Source organism: Megalops cyprinoides, chromosome 22 (assembly GCF_013368585.1).
Source record: "Megalops cyprinoides isolate fMegCyp1 chromosome 22, fMegCyp1.pri, whole genome shotgun sequence".
In the NCBI taxonomy this organism is placed as follows: Eukaryota; Metazoa; Chordata; class Actinopteri; order Elopiformes; family Megalopidae; genus Megalops; species Megalops cyprinoides.
In genome coordinates this window covers 15,685,074-15,702,422 of record NC_050604.1, presented here as the reverse complement: position 1 = coordinate 15,702,422, position 17,349 = coordinate 15,685,074, and the positions used below count along the sequence as shown (strand labels likewise).

Sequence of the window (17,349 nt, the reverse complement as noted above, 5' to 3'; positions counted from 1 at the left end):
AGAGGCTACAGCAATCGGCGGGTCCTTTTGAAACAGACCCGGCTGTTTGTTTGGTCATGAAAGGGGACTGATTGGGTGTGACAGGGACAGAGCCCGAGGGCAGGAATGATACACTCGTGAAGGCGTACTCTCTGATACAGTAAATAAAGGTCTCACTGCACGCCAAGAATCAAGGGACAAAGGATACTTTGGCTGAAATAGAAGCCTGTTTTCGATATATGGAGTTATATTTATCACAGGGTGATGCCACTGACTGCCTTTCATGTCAGAGGAGCTGTGCTGGGCTTGCATTCACCATATTTTAACCAAATTTAAATCAGACAATTAAACAGCTCCCGTATAGCATATTACTTGTTGCATTAGTGCCCATTCCCACTTCAGATATGGAGTTTTACCTTCTCTGGGTTCTTTCCGTCGTCCTCCAGGTAAACCCATTTTACCTAAAACTGTCCTGTGCAATGGGAGCGATGGTGGGAACACCTTGGTGTGTGTGTGTGCATGTGTGTGTGTGTGTGTGTGTGTGTGCGCTCTGCTGGCTGCGATGTGCAGCGCACACCAAGATCCCAGGCGGAGATGGCAGGCCTCTTGCCAACACTCTTGACATCGTATCTGATGGACAGATGCCCTTCAGCGGGACAAGACGCCGATTAGAACGGGCTGATTAGGGCCCGTGAGAATGAGCCCGTGTTCGCTCCAGTGTCCTTATCTGTGGGAATATTCATCCAGACCTGACAGTGCCTTGCTTAGTGGACAAATTTTTGGCATCACAGACACAGGAGATAGAAAAGGCCATTATCAGAGCAGGCGTGCATCAGAACAGGTCCTGCTCCCACTGTTGACACCTGACACTTCTCACCTGGCCTAGTTCCACCTGATTGGCTCTTGCTTTGAAAGGAGGGAAGGGCTTTGGAGGGTGCTAGCATAAGGCAGATGCTTGATGTTCTATGATAAATAACAGGAATAGACACAGCGTATACAGGTTTGCTGCTTACATGTGCAACAAGGAAGCGATACAATGAGAATATTTGAAAATACAGAACAAATTTATTAAAAAAATATGTGGACAGAGAATATCAAACAAAGCAGAGGGAAAAATTATGAAAGAGAAGTTAATAAAAAATATTTACATTCCAGTGAGAACGAATCCCTGCAGTAATCTGAACAAGAAATCTGACAGCGATCCAACATTCAATACAAAAGAATTAAATAAAAGGCAGCAAAAATCTTAACTCAGTTAAATCGTTAGAAAATCCTAACGCTTGTTCAAAGAGTGAGGATTGAAATGGATCATTTGGAGGATAATTTTGGAAAAGGCTCCTGCAGAGTTTTTGGCCAACACTCTATTCTCAGGTGAAGAGCGTAAAAATCCACAGCAGCATAAAATAAGACCATGAGCTCTTTTTTTTTGTTGTTTTTTTGGGCAGAATAATTCTCAATGCCCAGGACTGGCAGCAGGCAAAGGGAAAGAATATGGAGCCCATTTATCCTGTCATGTGCTCCTTATTTATATGCATTGCTCCGGCCGCTCTCTGTCCTTGTTCCCATTGTCGGCTCATATGAATTCCATTACTACCCAGCGATGCACATCTGCGCAGAGCGCCCAGTGGAAATGAGGGACTCGGAGCCCCGGGTTTCGCCGTCGGGATCAGCTGGCGGGGGTGACGGCTCACAGACATGTCACGCACGCTAGAGCAGATCGGGCCAACGACAAGAGGCAGTCACACGTACACCTTACGCCCCTTAACACAGAACAAAGGCCTATTGCGACATGGGACTTTCACATTGCCTTTGATACACTGATATTTTACTGCCTTTTACTGTGGCTTTCTGTTCAGTTTCTCATAAATCAAATGCATAATGCATATTCACCTGATAATAGTGAGTCATTCGAGGACCATAGCTTTCTAAGTCATTGCATGCATAGAAATGCGCTTGACATTCCACTGACATAAACAAAACAATGACCTCTAAATTACAACATATGTCTGAAGAATTTAGATTTTTTTTTTACTTTCTATTTACAAGTGAAAATCTCCAACATATGAACAAAAACATGCCAAACAACAATAAACTCTGATATACAAAATTGCTTGGCTGAATCATGCTGTTATTAAGGGTACAAGCACTCCAGGTTTACACAGTGATACCCTGTTGTGCCACAGAATTTGCTGAAAAAGGACATAATTAGTGTGCAGATAGGAGACTGTGTATGGAATCCATGCTTCAAACCACATTCACTACACTACAAGAAATACACCATTAATAAAGAGGCTACCTATTGAAATGTAGTCCATGGCTTTGACACACCATTTAGAGACTCTACCAGACCCAGAACAAGCTCGCAAAGTTAAAGCATAAGTCTAATTGGGGACATGACAGAATATTTATACTCTGCCAGTCCAGTGTTAATTTTGATTTTACGGATATTGGGATCCTCATGAAATCTGAGATTTCAGAAATTATTTTGACAGGTGTGGCTGATGGGAGAGGAGACCTTACATCCTGCATACTAAACAGCTTCAGAAAGCATACAATACAAATACCATGTGTTACATCACAAGCACACTACAGCCTCCATATGTTACAACATAAGAACACTTCACAGTCACTGTCTGTTACAACGCAAACTCACTGCACAGTCAGCATGTATTGCAGGCACACTGCAGTCACCATGTGTTACATCACAAGCACACTGCAGCTACCATGTGTTCCATTGTGTATATACTGTACAGTTGTCATGTGTTCACATTTTCCAGCAGAACCTTTTTTTGATCATTCATGAAACAACCCTTGAAATTAGGGGAATTTTCACGAGAGATGCTCTACTTTAAAAAGGCAGTGAGCTAATGAAGTAATGCAAATCAAAGCATATTTTTTTCACACTCCTACATTAGCATAATAATTTGTATCCTGACCAAGAAGAGAGAGAGAGAGAGAGAGATAAACGGATTACTGCAATTTTGCAACATTTTCAACATTCATCCCATTCTCTCCGCTTCTTCAGCTGAAGTGGTAAAGCCGCATATATCAACAGCGATGTCACAACGAGCGAAATGCGACCGAATTTAAACACAAATAAGCTCTCCGTCAAAATACGACAACGTTCGTGCAAAGAAAAGCAGAGTCCTGAGTGGAGCAAGGTCTCAGAATGCTGTGTTACCTCCGGGTACAAAGATACACGCAGCTGTATGTCAAGGGCATGTAACCAGGATACAGTGGAAAGCCTGAGGCGCGGTCTTAATGCGACATCACCCAACCCCAGAGGCACAGTCTGTGTGTGGGAGTCACGCAGTGGGAAGGTCTGAGCGCTGTTTCGCATTCGCCACACAGAAAGTGTTGCAAGCTCTTTTAGGTGCTCATGCTTATTTCTTCATGTTGGTGTCCAGTTATGTAAATCCACATATATTAAAGTAACAGAATCTAAATCACCCTGGATGGTGTTGCCTTGGTCATGTGGCTGAATTAACACTGAGGAAACATCCAGGGTGAATGGGATCAGAGGCACACAGTGCATCACGCGTGCTGAGAGAATGACATCACCCACAGTGGCTTGGTGACATCGCAGAAGGCGGAGACAGCACCCACCACCCCTCGGTTTACCCTGTAGAGAGAACAGGATCTCATCAAATCGGGTCACCTCCGGAGCGCTGCACTCAGAACATTAGGACATCACTGGTGAGGAAGGAGAGAAAGAAAAAGATGATGATGATGATGATGGTGATGATGATGAATTGTACTGCATATAGCAATTGCATAAAGCCCATTACAGCTGACACTCACCTGATGTGGTACATTGTATTACATCATAATTGAACAGGAGAAGCACTTATCCAGAGCAGTTTACATTGTGCACAAATATTTACATCATGTTTGCTTAGCAGACATCCGTGCCTTAAAAGAGTTACATTACATTCTCATTGCTTAGCAGACGCTCCTATACAGAGCATCTTCCAAAGCTTACAATTTCTGGATGTTATCGTCATCTGATGTGGTACCTCAAGCTCCGTTAATGTGTATTGCACACCTCAGTGATATATGGCGGATGTTTTTACACCAGAACACGAGCCGCAGCTAAGTTGATGTGGAGAGGGAATAGTTAGGTGGCCAGACCGAGATTCAAACATTGGGGATGCATTAGGACACTGGGCAGCCCTTTACTCTTTGCAATAAGTGCAGCTGGATTTTTAATAATTGAGTTAAAATCGCATCCCAAAGATGGCTTCTCTGTTCACTGTTCTGGGGCACTGGTTTTATGTTCTTTCCAAACAAAAGCCTGCCCCCTATCAGTTTATTAAATACTGCATCTAGCAGCAACTGTGCCTCTCCAGATATCTCCCACCCAGGTGGTATCCAAGTTCAGCCCCATTAGACTGGAGGAGGCTACGGGACAGATGAGCCACTGGCGACCGTCTCCTGGAGTGTTCCACACGGAACACGAGGATGACTGGGATTCACAGACAGTTACACGACAGGGCCGTCAGCCCGACGTGCATCCAAGAATAAACAGCCATCGTGCCTCACCAGATCCACTCACACACTACTGTTTGTTTTTCTCCGCTGCTCCTCCATGCAGTAATTTCAATAGAAGGAAGACAAATGTTTGGAGTGAGCTCATATGATGGCCGTGCTGTGACGACGACTTCCTCATTTCCAGGCGGGGGGACATGGAACAAAACCCAAAACCCACCCCAGGCCTTACGGGCTTGGTGGTGTGTAGTGTGTGGTGACGGCACCAGACAGCAGGGTTATCTGCATAATACTGAAAAAGTACCAGTAAGCATTTTTAAGAGGCTGCTTAGGATAGTTAGCGATGGGGCAAGAGTATCATCGTGATAAGAAACAAACATGCATCTTCAGGATAACGCCCCTATATGGAGAGTCTGCTTGTACAGGGCGGCGTTGCACTCAGCTGAACTGCTTCCTGTCTCGCAGTTTGGACTTTCTGCTGTTTCCACAGTGACCGGCAGGGAGCTGGGAGCTCTGTGTGTAGAAGACACCAGCTCAGGCTCTGGCTGACGGACCTTGACCCCGGCCGTGCTAATGAGGGCCCCTGCCTCGCGCAGTTGCGCCGCATGCGCACGCCCGCCGGTGTAATGGCTAACAGACGCTGCAGCTCCGGCCTTAAAGCGCCCCAGCGACGGGCAGGAGCGAGGGGGAGGTCAGGGTTCAGGAGCCACGGCACTGCCCCCGCGCCACGCTCCGCCGAGGCCGTGTCAGGATAAGGCACCGGAGCCAATGACAGCGGTTGCTGAGGGCGGTCTGCATGTGCTCGCATGGATTAGCTGAGGTCAAGGTGTCCTCTGTGTTGCCTCTCTTGTAAAACACAGCGCAACAATCTTTTTTACGGATATCCGTGAGACCCCAGGGTTATCTGACCAGGGATAGCTCTACTTCATAACCAATAACAAATGTGTGTTTACTAAAATGAGGAAAAAACACCTGACCCGAAGAAAGAGGATTCTACTGTAAATGGGTACGGAATTCACAGATCCCCCACTGCATTGCCTTGTTGATGTTGATAGCTTATTGACTGAACCTGTTCCAGAAGCCATTTACTCTATTGGTTTCTCAGCCCCCTTAGAAGCCACAAGCTCTCATTCATCGATGAACTACCTCAGCAGATGCGTCACAGACATCTCCTACCTCGACAGATGCAAAATGTCCATTAGGAGGAGCAGGGGACGGGGTGTGTGTGTGAGAATGTTGCAGATGCAGCAGAGCAGGACTGCACTGCCACCACACACCAAGGCAGAGCTCAGTGTACCTGCACGCCTGTCTCCTGTGACAACACAGCTCTGCTGTGGGAGGGGCTGTCACCACGGATACAGCTCTTATCCTGTTAAACCCTAGAGGGGTACAGTGCTCTGGCCAAGGAGGAAACACGATGCTTACTGTGACATGCACCGGTCTCTTGAAAAACCATTATGTCAGATGCTAACTTAATTATATACATGTACCAAAATGTATGTTATCTCATAAATACAGCAGGAAAACAGGCACAGCTCAATGTAGTGTCCCCTGTATTAAGACCATAGAGTTCATTCCTGCTGAGTTTCACTTACTACACGTCAAAGAGAAGAGGAGGTAACATTGTGTCGCTCACTGCCTGATTCCTGGAAATTACAGTGCACCTGCATTACAGCCATGGGCGTGACACACTCAACTCATCTTGTCTCGTCTTGTAACGTTACAAAATGACTGAGGCAGAGTGTGAGAATCAGACAGCCATAACACCCCCCCCCATAAGTGAGCTCATGTGCAATAGAGCTGGCAACACGAGCAGCAGGCTGATGGACACATTCCGAAACATTGCAGCAAATTTCAAAGGGGGGAAAAAGGAGATTATTCATTACAGTAAATTCTCTAGAACAATGAGGGCAGTCTGCTCACCCGGTATTAGTTTTCTTGTATGGTTTCCAAGCAAATTCCTCCAGCTGTCCAAAAAAACAAACAACAACAAAAAAAAAAAACTGAAACACATGAACATGTCCGCTGTCGGCTATGATTCTGGAACCACTAAAGTCACGGTGAGGCATAAACTGCACAGTGTATGTGTGCTATACGATGCAACCTGCAAGACAGGAGCATGTGATGAGAGTCAGAGTGCTGGCCGAGCAGCACACAGAAAACCTTTTTACCATTGCGACTTTGGTAACTTCTTCTGGACACATGGCCCTCTAACTTAAATATCATTCACAGCAAACATTTAGGAAGGCTTTAGAAAACTACAACAAAACAAGAAAATGCTCAGTGAATAAGTCAACTGGCTGTCACCTCAACAATTATCAAAATTGTGTCTTGAGAAACAAGAGAAGCTATGTGAGTGTGACCTCTTCTGGTAGTAGTGCTGTACTGCAGGAGGGCATGTGTATTTCCATTTCAGGCGCACCGGAATAATGCTTAACTACATTCATTGAAACTAAATTTTTTTTGACAGAATGTTATAATTGTATCAGACAGGGTGGCTGGGTGACTCTAAAGGTCACCGCATCTAATTTCTGTATAAGAGCATTAATAAAATGTGGACGTTATCAGGGCATTTATGCAGGAAGTGTATTAAGTTACAGTAGATAGGTGCAGTGTTTCAGGGATGTCAGTGGCATCCACTGGCTCTGAATTTGAGACATGCTGCAGGTGATGAGACAGCGGAACTCGGATCACTTGGCCTGTACTGTCACAATCCTTTCCGAAGAGAACAAAATATGAACACTAACAATAAGAACCCATGAGGCTTGGGAAACCAGTGCTTGTGTATGCTTGTCTTTCGGGTCACAGATATCACATTAAGATTAAAGATTAATCCGACTCACGATCTTTTATCATCCATTTCTCCAGGTCTTCCATCTCTAGCTCTAGTACAGAAGGGACGTCATCCTCAAACATGGGCCTAGACAATGGAGAGATCAGAATGTTAAAGGTCGGAAATTAGTCTCCCCCATGCTATCAGGCTTTTAGTTTGAAGTTAATGGTTAATAAGTTCCTCTTTTACAAAAAATGGAACTTTAACAGGTCGAATGCCTGAAAATGAAGGCATACTGTTTTTTTTTTCAGTCTCAGACATTATAGAATATTGCTACTTTTTCAGAAGAGGGCACTGTAGCTACACTAGCTTCCATAAATTCCAAGATAAATATATATTTCTGACACACCTTGAGTACCAGATTTTCAGGTTTTTCCATCTTTTTTCACATTTATTAAGGTACAAATTTGCCAATTTGGACAGAGTTACATTTATAGATGGAGTTCAAAATAATTATTCTGCTCAACAAATCCCTTAGGGATATCCTCAGAATGAGTAAGTGTTTATTGTTATTGAAAGAAATGATTTATTAGTGTACTGGTTTCAGCAAATCTAATGAAATATGTGATTTAACAAGTTCATACAAAAGAAGTTAAAGTACATTGTTAATTGGCTGTGTATAATTATCCATTAATTAGCATTAAAAACTCCAGACTTAATTGCTAATTTCCTGACACTGAGTTAGAATTAGCTTCCTAGCCACTATATTCACTTGGTAAAGGAGGCTAGACCCTGGACTTCAGGGTACCCACATGACAGACGAAAGTACCATCTTCAACATATCTGCCCAGCAGCAAGCTACAGATAGGCCAGAGACTGAACGCTACTTCCCTTTAGGCGGACACTGGAGAAGAGGAGGGAAATTGCAACAAACAGCATAACAGCAAATATAACCATCGGGGTCATTTCAAACAGACCTCCTCACACACAGTTCTGTTGAAAATAATACTTGAAGTCAAGTGACCAGAAGATGAGAAGTTCACTTTTCTCATTTTTTCTTCAGTGGGATGGAGTCATTATTACCTCTGCTTCAGTGTAACTGTACAATGAGTAGCAGTAGAAGGTTGCTCACTGCGGCATAAGGTTTGTCAAAATTAACTTTATGCATATTACAATTTTTATGACATCAGAAAGTTACGCTATGGTTATGATGCCAGTTTTTAGTGTTTTCATTGCTGAAACCTCTCGATACTATGGCAAAGATGTAACTTCTCTGAGCACAATAATAAAAGGATCAGGTGTTATGGTGGAAATCTTAGAATAAAGAATACAGTTTAATAACAGGTATTCATTCTTCAATGAAGCCAAATAATGTACTGAATGTAGAGAATAACATATTGTGGATGACATTCCCTGGTTTGGGCTGAATTTCTATCCAGTTATACATTTTTAATCTACACAAGACATTTATGCACATTTGAAAATAAAGGAAGAATCTTTGCTGTGTGTTGCATTTTGTTAAGGGCTCAAGCAGTACCATGTGCTTTGATATTATCAAACATTCAAAAACAGAAGAGAGATTATAGCTGTCACTGCTGATACTATCGTGATGTGGGCGCCATTGTGGAGGTGGTACCTCCCACAGACATCAGCCATGTGTTCTGTCATGCCCAGAGGAACTCGAAGGCATTGCAACAGCGCTCAAAACCGCATTGTGAAACCCACGTGCTGGCAGTAACTAAGATGCCACATCTTTAAGGGACTTTAAGCACCAAGCTGAAAGTGGCTTGAAACACTATTCAGAGGATTCTAAAACACGTCTGAAAATGGCTGTGTCACCCTTTTAGTATTTGATACAGGCTTGGTGCCAGGAGAAAATACAGAAGGGTACAACTGCAATCCATGGGGGTACACAAAAAGTCATAAATACTATGGTGACATTGGGATATAAGGAGATAACTAATATGGGGTGCACTGAGGTCTGTCTGGGGGTGCAATGCACCCCTAAGCACCCCCATAGCGCCAGGCCTGATTTGATATGCCATTAAAGTCCATCAGCACCTCCATAACTACAGTTGGCATTCCTAGTCTTATAATATACTTTGAAATGGGCATGTTTCACAGTATGTGTCTTTGGTGACAAATGCAGCTGCCAGCTTGCGATGTAATCAGACACCATCAGAGTGATGTTTTACTTCAGTGGCCAAATTAATGGCATGTGACACTCAGGAAACACCGTAATTATGTGTTTAATCACTGTGATTTATCACTATAAATTGGTTGCTACTTACCTGCTTCCCTTAACATGCTCTTATTAAAATATTGCACAAAATTAACATTTTGCTTGAGCATAGTGATGTTTGTTGTGTCCGTAACCTGCTCAAAGGCCTCATAACGTTACTTCTACATTTTGCTGGGGAAAGCACTGTGCTGGATTGAGTTAGCTGTTAGCTGTGAGAGTTTCTGTAGTGGAGGTAACACTGAGAAAGACTTTTGCAGTCAAAGGACAATGTAGAAACTCACAGTGTCAGAGAACACAAAGCTAATCAGTTAATTGTTTTAAAACACCACAAATACCTCACTAAGTGGACGGGATTGTGTTTGCTTTGACGGAAAGGGTGAATCATAAACAGCGAGCCGCACTTGAGACCGTTTTCACTTACATCGGTACCTTTTCCGTGTCGCAGCTGGTGAAGACTTCATCGTCTTTCATGTGATCTGAAACAGAGAGTAATCTCGTTGATGCAATGTGTTGTGCGGTATGCTCTCGATTGAACGATCTAAGGACCACACGTTTTTTTGTTATTTGTGCTTCAGCGCTGGAGTTGCAGGAATGAAACCCAACTGATCCACCAGTGAATCAGTTCAAAACCAATATGCGCATTAAGCAAGTCAATCAGCCCCGAAACCGCAGTCGCTGTCTTCATCAAATAAGACCCCTTGTTTTGGAATGGATTCTCGGTTGCGGCGCTGCAGCACCGAACACGAAAGGAAACCTGACACGCTGTGCGCTACTGATCGCCTCCCGTAATAATGGTAAGGAGCGGTGAGACTGAGTGCTAGCGGGGCTCACCGGAGCTGGCGTGCTGTTTCTTGGTCCTCCTCCGGCTGATGAAGAACGCGACCGCAGCCACGCCGATCAGCAGGAGAAGTACAAAGGGAACTATGATGATAGCAGCGCTCAGGTCGCCCTCGGGATTGGGGGTAGGTTCCACTGTGCTCATGGGTTCATCAGTGCTATCAAATGAACGGCCAATGCCACCTGCAAAATGAAACAAATGTCTGAATGAACATTGACGTTGTTTCTCTTTTTAATAATATTCAGCCTCCTGTTTGAACTGCCCAGAAATGATGTTCCAAAAAGGGAAGAAACAGATCTTATGCCTCTGAGGAGAGACGCAACGGACGCCGTACGTTGGTAAAATAAAATATTCCTGATCATAAATTGTGATGAGATAAGGAAGTCGTAATTGTCAAGGCTTAAACTAAGAACACATAAAAACGTCATTGTCCTTGACAATGTTAGTCTCTCTTACATTGGCAATGCAAAGGCCACGTAAAGTAGACACCAATGACTTTCTAAAAGGAGAGTCAACACAGAATCTGGGCTCATTTAGGTTAGAAGAATCCATACCAGGACCTCCTGGGAGCTGAGGGGTCAGCTCTCCTGATCCAGAGAGTGTAGTATCCTCCACAGTCTCGTTTCCATCATTTTCTGCCATATAAGATAAATAAATGAATGAAATTACACATACATTGCACTTCATGGGCATATGAGCCATATTTTTCAGATGATAACGCACTTACTGTAACTGACTATCTGTACTGTAAAACTATCACTTAGCACATCAATATTAATGTTCTCTTAAAAAAAACTATAGGCATGTTGAAATGAAACCCTGAGGAAAGTGTTTTGTTGAACATACCAAGCCAACATAAAATAAATGGTCCTTAAATATAGTGATTGGTATGTCCAGCCAAACACTTGCCTTGGGTTTTATTGTTTCACAGAGCATACCCAGGTTTTCTTTCACATAAGCTAAAATGTATGTGTTACACTGTTTTATTATTGAAAGAGTGAGTATGAATTCAACTTGCTTGCTGTGCTACTGGGACAGAACCGTGTTGTGTAAATGGGCGATAAACACAGAGAGAAGCTTCCTGCATCAGTAACAGGGATGAGTCAACTTCTATGGTACAGGTCAGAAAATGTGTTATGTTTTCTTATCTCCACATCCATGATGAGTCCTTTCCCTGACCAGGGCTTACCTGAGGTGCCTGCGGGTACCCCATCTTCTTCAGTAGGGGTGATTTCACTTTCTTCTTGGATTTCTGTGAGAGTGCACAGAAACCAGCGTGAGTTTCGCAAGCCATATAGCAACACTTGCCAAAGTGCTGTTCGCAGATCTGTGGGAACTGACGCAGCGTATGTGTGGAAGCATTGCGACTAACAGCAGTTGACAAACCAGCAAAAGAGGAAAAACATAATAGTTTGCAGAAGAAGGTTAAGTGTTGAAGCACCATATGATCTTCTCTTAAACACAATGGCTACAGGCTATATGAGATAGTACCCCCCCCCCCCTCCCTCCCCCTCCTCCCTCCCTCTTTGTTCCCTGGAATTTACCTCCATCTCCAGCCTGCTCCTCTTCGTCCTCGCAGTGCACTGGAAACACACACACAAGCGCTGACATGAACCTTTGAGCATTTCAGGGGAGAGGCATCGATTGATGTTCTCAATGACTCAGCTTAACAGGAGGAAGTAATACGCAGAGTTATTGCGATCCTGATTCACCAAAGTTTCCCTGTGATGCTACCTTTACACAAGGGGCAATTGTTGCGTTCAGTGTGGGTGGACTGATGGATTTCTTCCTTGGTATAGAGTTCCTCAAACTTGCTCCTGGGGAACTGTTGTGCATCTGAATCTTTTAGGTTTGATTGAGCGGCTGATTAAATACCCACTTGGATCTGGCATTTTTGGCATTTTGGTAAACAAGTACAATCTCTGCTTCTCTATTATAGATGGAACTAAGATATTTTTAACAACTAATTAGTAATTAAGTGGGGTAATTAGTAATTAGAATGGGTAATTGAAACCCTGGCAAAGCAAAAACTTTGTTCAAGGGATGCATTTTTTAAATATGTTGAAGAAACAGCTTTTTTTTCTTTTTTTTTTTTTTTACCGTAGCCCAAATGCGCCACCACATACCGTAGAATGAATTACTGCAGAGTAAATGCTGGGTCAAATGAAGATCAGCATTACATTAACAGCATGCATGGTGGATCCCCAGGACTAGGCCGGGGGAACACTGCCAAGTGATGCTACAGAAATCAAAGCAAGCTGGGAAAATCTGCGGTGTGGAAACAGTCACCTGGCAACAGCAAGGAGCGGTGTGGAACACACCGGTGACTTTAATGGAATGTGACTTTTTAAACCCTGGCTAAAATTGCCCATTGTCGAGGAAGCACCCAGACTACACATAAACCTTGGAAACAGTTTTTTTTTGATACAATCGTGGACTGTGCCAATCAGCACTGCACAGGCCTGTGGTCAAAGAAGTGAGCAAACCATGGCATTTTCATTAATTTCCCTCGTGCTTTACTTCCTCTACATTATTCAGTTATTGCACTTTGTTACACTGAGGACCAACATTGTATGTTCACTGCTGTAACAACAATGGCGATACAATTTTTAATGATGTATTGCTGTTTACTGACAATCCTGAGCCTCAAGTAGTTATGAGTATGCTTCAGGTGCTGTGGATGTCGACATGACATAATGTATCATACAGACAGCGAAGACAAATATGATATTTAATCAATAATGCTGAATTCACCCAAAATATTATAACCAGCACAGTTAACCCACAAGCAAAGCCATGAAAGGTCATGGTCATGAAAGGGCTTTATATGTGAACCACACACAAACTAACAGGTATGTAAAGCTTACAGACCACGTACTGCATAAGCTCACTTCCTGAGAGAGAGAGAGAGAGAGAGAGAGAGAGAGAAAGAGAGAGAGAGAGTCAGTGTTAGAAACCCTGGCTGAGCTACTACAGGTCTTGCACAGGCATGTCCTCCACAGAATGGATCTATAAGTTTTCTGAGGGAAATGTGACTAGCCTCGGTGTCAGTCTCCGCGCCACTGTGACGGCACGTCTGAATGTTTAATCATTGCAGTTACAGAGAAGAGCTTGCATGATTCATACAGCATTGTCACAATAATACACTGGCTTGGTTGTCATCACATTGGCGTGTGTTTCTTTTCCAGGGGAGAGGCACAACACACATTTTAAAGTGAACAATAAGGAAAACAGAATATTTAGCAAAACACCACCACTGCCATCATTACCCACAAACTCCCCTTTACTCCAAGGATGAAGATTCTGATTGATCCATTTCACCTGATTGATCTGCTTAAATAACTCTCACCACAGGATATAAAGATGCATCTAGTTTATACAGCTACCTACGATTCCCATTAACACAAGATAACTTCTGCAATGAGGAATTCTTCGCAGTAATTTGCGCCACACGTTTACCTCCATGTCCATACATTTTTGACAACTTGTCATTTCCGAGAAAAGTGATAGACCTTAAATATGGCAACATAAAGGCAAGAGTGTGAGGAGAGAGTGAGAGGACAAGGAAGGAGGCCAACATAAATGTTTTATATTTCAGGGATAACATGGCCGACATGCCCACAGTTCATTTGAAAGCATTCTTGTAGACAGAGGGAACAAGTTACTTTCAAGCAACCATTTTGTTTGAATCGGGAACAACAGTAATAAAAGCTTGTTTAGAGCTGGTGCTTATCACAGTTCCTCATCTCTTACAAAACAAATAACAATGCCTCCATAAAATACTTAAGTGTGTACCCCCACCAAGTTAGAATGATGTAACAAATAATTTTGCAATGGAAAAGTGCTAGAATAGTAACCATGACAGTCAAAGAATTTCTCCCTGAAGCTGTTAAGTTTGTAAGCCTATTCTTACAAATGAAAGTAGGAGAACTTTAATAAAATATACTACTTCCACAACTCTTCAGGTTTAGTCAAAGCATTGTGTGTTTAATTTTTAAAAAGGAACAACCGTTCCATACTTGCAGCAGTGTAAATACCGGCAAAAGTGCACAAAAGAGCGTAAAAAGAGAGCAAGCTCATTTGCCAGATCATGTTTGCCATGCCATTTTCATAAGCCACACCACATCACATCATAATCACAGCACACCTGGTAGTGATTTAACTCATTTCTTTTTACAGTCATACAGCAAGGCTAACTGCTGTAGTACTGTTTTCACTGAGCAGGAAAACAAGCCACCCACACCTACCCCGGCCGGCCAGTCCAGCTGTCAGAACCAGCAACAGTAGCAGGGTCATCTTCTGGTTCCTCGACAAGCCTCCTGTTCTATCAGATGTCGGCATGGTGCCATGGTGCCCTGGGTTTCTCACTCGCCGTCATGACATCCTGTGCTTCCTGTTTCCTGCTCAGGCTTTGACTTACCTAAAGTTTTTTTTTTCTTCTAAGCTACAGAAAGAGATGTCTCGGATGTGATGCAATCAGCAGTGTGCTTGTAGACACAAGCCTGACTGCACCTCTGCGAGCTACGAAAATAAATTCCTCTTGCTAAGGTATGTAGACTTGCCAGAAAAAGTGAGGGCTTTTTTTGCTGAAATGGCAAAAGGGAGGCCCTTTTTCACACCTTAATGTGCTTGTTAAGGGTGCAGCTTGAATGTTTTGTGTGTCTCCAGGTTATTTTCTTTTGAAAAAGAAACACACTTTTACAACAGGAAACAAAAGCAGAGTTCTCCCACCCTCTCTGCTGTCCTGCTTGTTTCACAGTTACTGAAATAACCAGATGAAAAACTGCTTAAAGGTAAATGGCACTTACTGAAATAACCAGATGAAAAACTGCTTAAAGGTAAATGGCTGGAGACACTGTCAGATGCTATACCCATCAAGCTGGATCACCTGAAAGTGATTATTAAAATTTTAATGACACGTTTGCATATGTGGGATTTCTAAGGAAGACAGAAGCTGCCCCGACAGCTTCAAATTGTTTATTCCTGTTGCCAGAACCACAAAGCCCAGCCATGGAAACTATCACACCTCTGTCACTGGTCAGCACTTCCTCAAATAAATTCTACATGACTCTTGTGTCCACACCGCAAACTAACACACTGCCAAACAGCACACTAATTTATTACTCCGTGACACAACGTGCCCTCAGAAAGTCAGGCCGGTGCATGTTTGTGCACCCTCTGACGAAGGCTGGGAGGCTAAGACATGAATCTCAGGTGTATATGTTTTACTTATTTTATGTATACATATAGGTAAAAGTAAAAGTCAGACCTATACTGTAGTGTAGTATTTTCCTGTTCTGTCCTGGTCCTGGAAACCTGTGGTGTGTGGTGGTTTTGGTTTGAACAATGCACAATGAATAGAGTTTGATGAAGCTTTTCATTGAACATTGGTCTGCCTTCTATATTCCTTCACAATTATCAGCTGCATGGTGTCTCCTTTGGGGAGTGTTGGAGCCAATAAAGAATAATGTAAAGGCTTCTTTTTTTCATCTTATTTTTCTTCATATCACATAAAATTGAACACATTTTAACAAATTTTTCACATTACTCTGTCCTTTGATTAAGCCTAATTAATTGCTTAATTGTTGCAGTGAGCCAGCAATTTATCTTAATTGCCTTTGAAAGTCTATTTTTGAAAGAACTAATCTACGAATAATACGTTCAAAAAATAAATTGAAGATTACCTTTGCTCACTTTAACCTTTTTGTTAGTATAAACATACATATATATACAATTGTCTTATGCAAATGTCTCAGTGCAGAGATAACTGTTCATTGTTGTCAAATCCCTAATACACTCTTAATTCATTGAGCTCAGATGGAATGAAAACCAGCATACACAGTTGGATTAGGTCTGTATTACTGAACTGTGATGTCAGAACAGCAGCACTGGAGCCTGTGTCTCTGGCTCCACCCTGTGGTAGATATGTGCACCGCACGAAAGCGTCAAGCTACTTCAGTGCTGACAAGATAAAAGACTCAGCCAATGTGTCTGAAAGAGGCTAAACAAACTCCTAAGAGTCATTAGGCCATTTTACGTTATTATGAATTATTGTTAAAGTTGAACTTGGCTGTATAGAAAGGGCTTCTCTAAACACAAAATAACACACAATACACAGGATAGTTGTGATACCAATGGCACCGAGTTTGGGCTCCCAAATGCCTCTTAAGTTCAGATCACAGTCTTCTAATCTTATCCCTAGCACGATAACATAGGAATATAGACCACCCGCCTCTCATTCTTCAGTACTGTACAGTTAAAGGTTTGTGCAAAACTGCACTGCCTCTTGCTGGACATCACTTGCCAACACCACAGTATTAGTTTTCCAGCTGTCTGTCTTGGCCCAGATGTACAGTCCACAGAGCATAAAGTGAGGGTACTGTATTTGTTCCACCTTCTCCATACTGATTTTCACCTATACCTCATAATTATGTGCCACTTTGCGACCGTGTTTGACTGTAGTTTCTGCCACTCTGTAGCTCCTGTTGAGATTTAATCTAACAGTCCGTGCTACATTTGTGTGAGTATGACCTGCCAACCTGTGTAATTTGGCAGACGACATACTTGGCATCCCAATATGTTCTCAGTGTTCAGTGAAAACAAAGACACGTCACTGCTGTCCATGCAAAAGCTGATCACACACTTCCTGGTTCTCCATTCATACAGCTCCCAAAAGTTTGCCGGTAACCATTTATTTATGATAAGAACGGATTCTCAGACATCAAGCTTGAAATGCACAGTAGCATTCTGAAAAGCCCAATGATTAGCTTTCTCAGGAACAGTGTACTTCAATAAGTGTAAAAATAGCTTGCTACAGATATGCTGACAAGTGTTTCTCCTTGTATAAGTGTTCTTCACAACTGCTTCCTACTGGGTCAAATGAATATATGTATATGTATACTGGAGAGAGAGAGAGAGAGAGAGAGAGTTATCGTTTCCAAAAGCAATGTAACCTTTTCAGCACAAAAGCTTCAGCCTCTTTAGTCCGTCGGATAAAACTTTAACACGTGGTCCTTAGTGAACCCATGG

The 17,349-nt window shown here is 42.8% G+C and overlaps 1 protein-coding gene across 4 annotated transcripts; it reads right to left on the bottom strand.

The window, feature by feature from the left end:
* Positions 1 to 1,073: 1,073 nt before the first annotated feature.
* On the bottom strand, positions 1,074 to 14,723 carry tmem154 (transmembrane protein 154). 4 transcript variants are annotated; one of them, XM_036516427.1, is made up of 9 exons: positions 14,568 to 14,723; positions 11,865 to 11,903; positions 11,510 to 11,572; positions 10,875 to 10,955; positions 10,314 to 10,502; positions 9,904 to 9,958; positions 7,311 to 7,387; positions 6,391 to 6,434; positions 1,074 to 3,672 (listed from the first exon to the last, which is right to left on the bottom strand). In XM_036516427.1, exons 1-8 carry the CDS (start codon positions 14,659 to 14,661, stop codon positions 6,397 to 6,399), a joined length of 636 nt encoding a protein of 211 aa, XP_036372320.1. In that variant the 5' UTR covers positions 14,662 to 14,723; the 3' UTR covers positions 1,074 to 3,672; positions 6,391 to 6,396. The 4 variants fall into 4 exon arrangements, with proteins under 4 accessions (XP_036372320.1, XP_036372319.1, XP_036372322.1 ...); XM_036516426.1 differs by having other exon boundaries at positions 1,074 to 3,601; XM_036516429.1 differs by lacking the exon at positions 6,391 to 6,434 and having other exon boundaries at positions 1,074 to 3,601.
* Positions 14,724 to 17,349: the final 2,626 nt, after the last annotated feature.

Coding starts and splice junctions, on each gene's coding strand:
- tmem154 (XM_036516427.1), bottom strand. CDS start 14,661: ATGCCGACATCTGATAGAACAGGAGGCTTGTCGAGGAACCAGAAGATG. Junction 10,503..10,874: donor TCAGCTCCCAGGAGGTCCTG/GTATGGATTCTT, acceptor TTCATTTTGCAG/GTGGCATTGGCCGTTCATTT. Junction 9,959..10,313: donor GAAACAGCACGCCAGCTCCG/GTGAGCCCCGCT, acceptor TCTCTGTTTCAG/ATCACATGAAAGACGATGAA.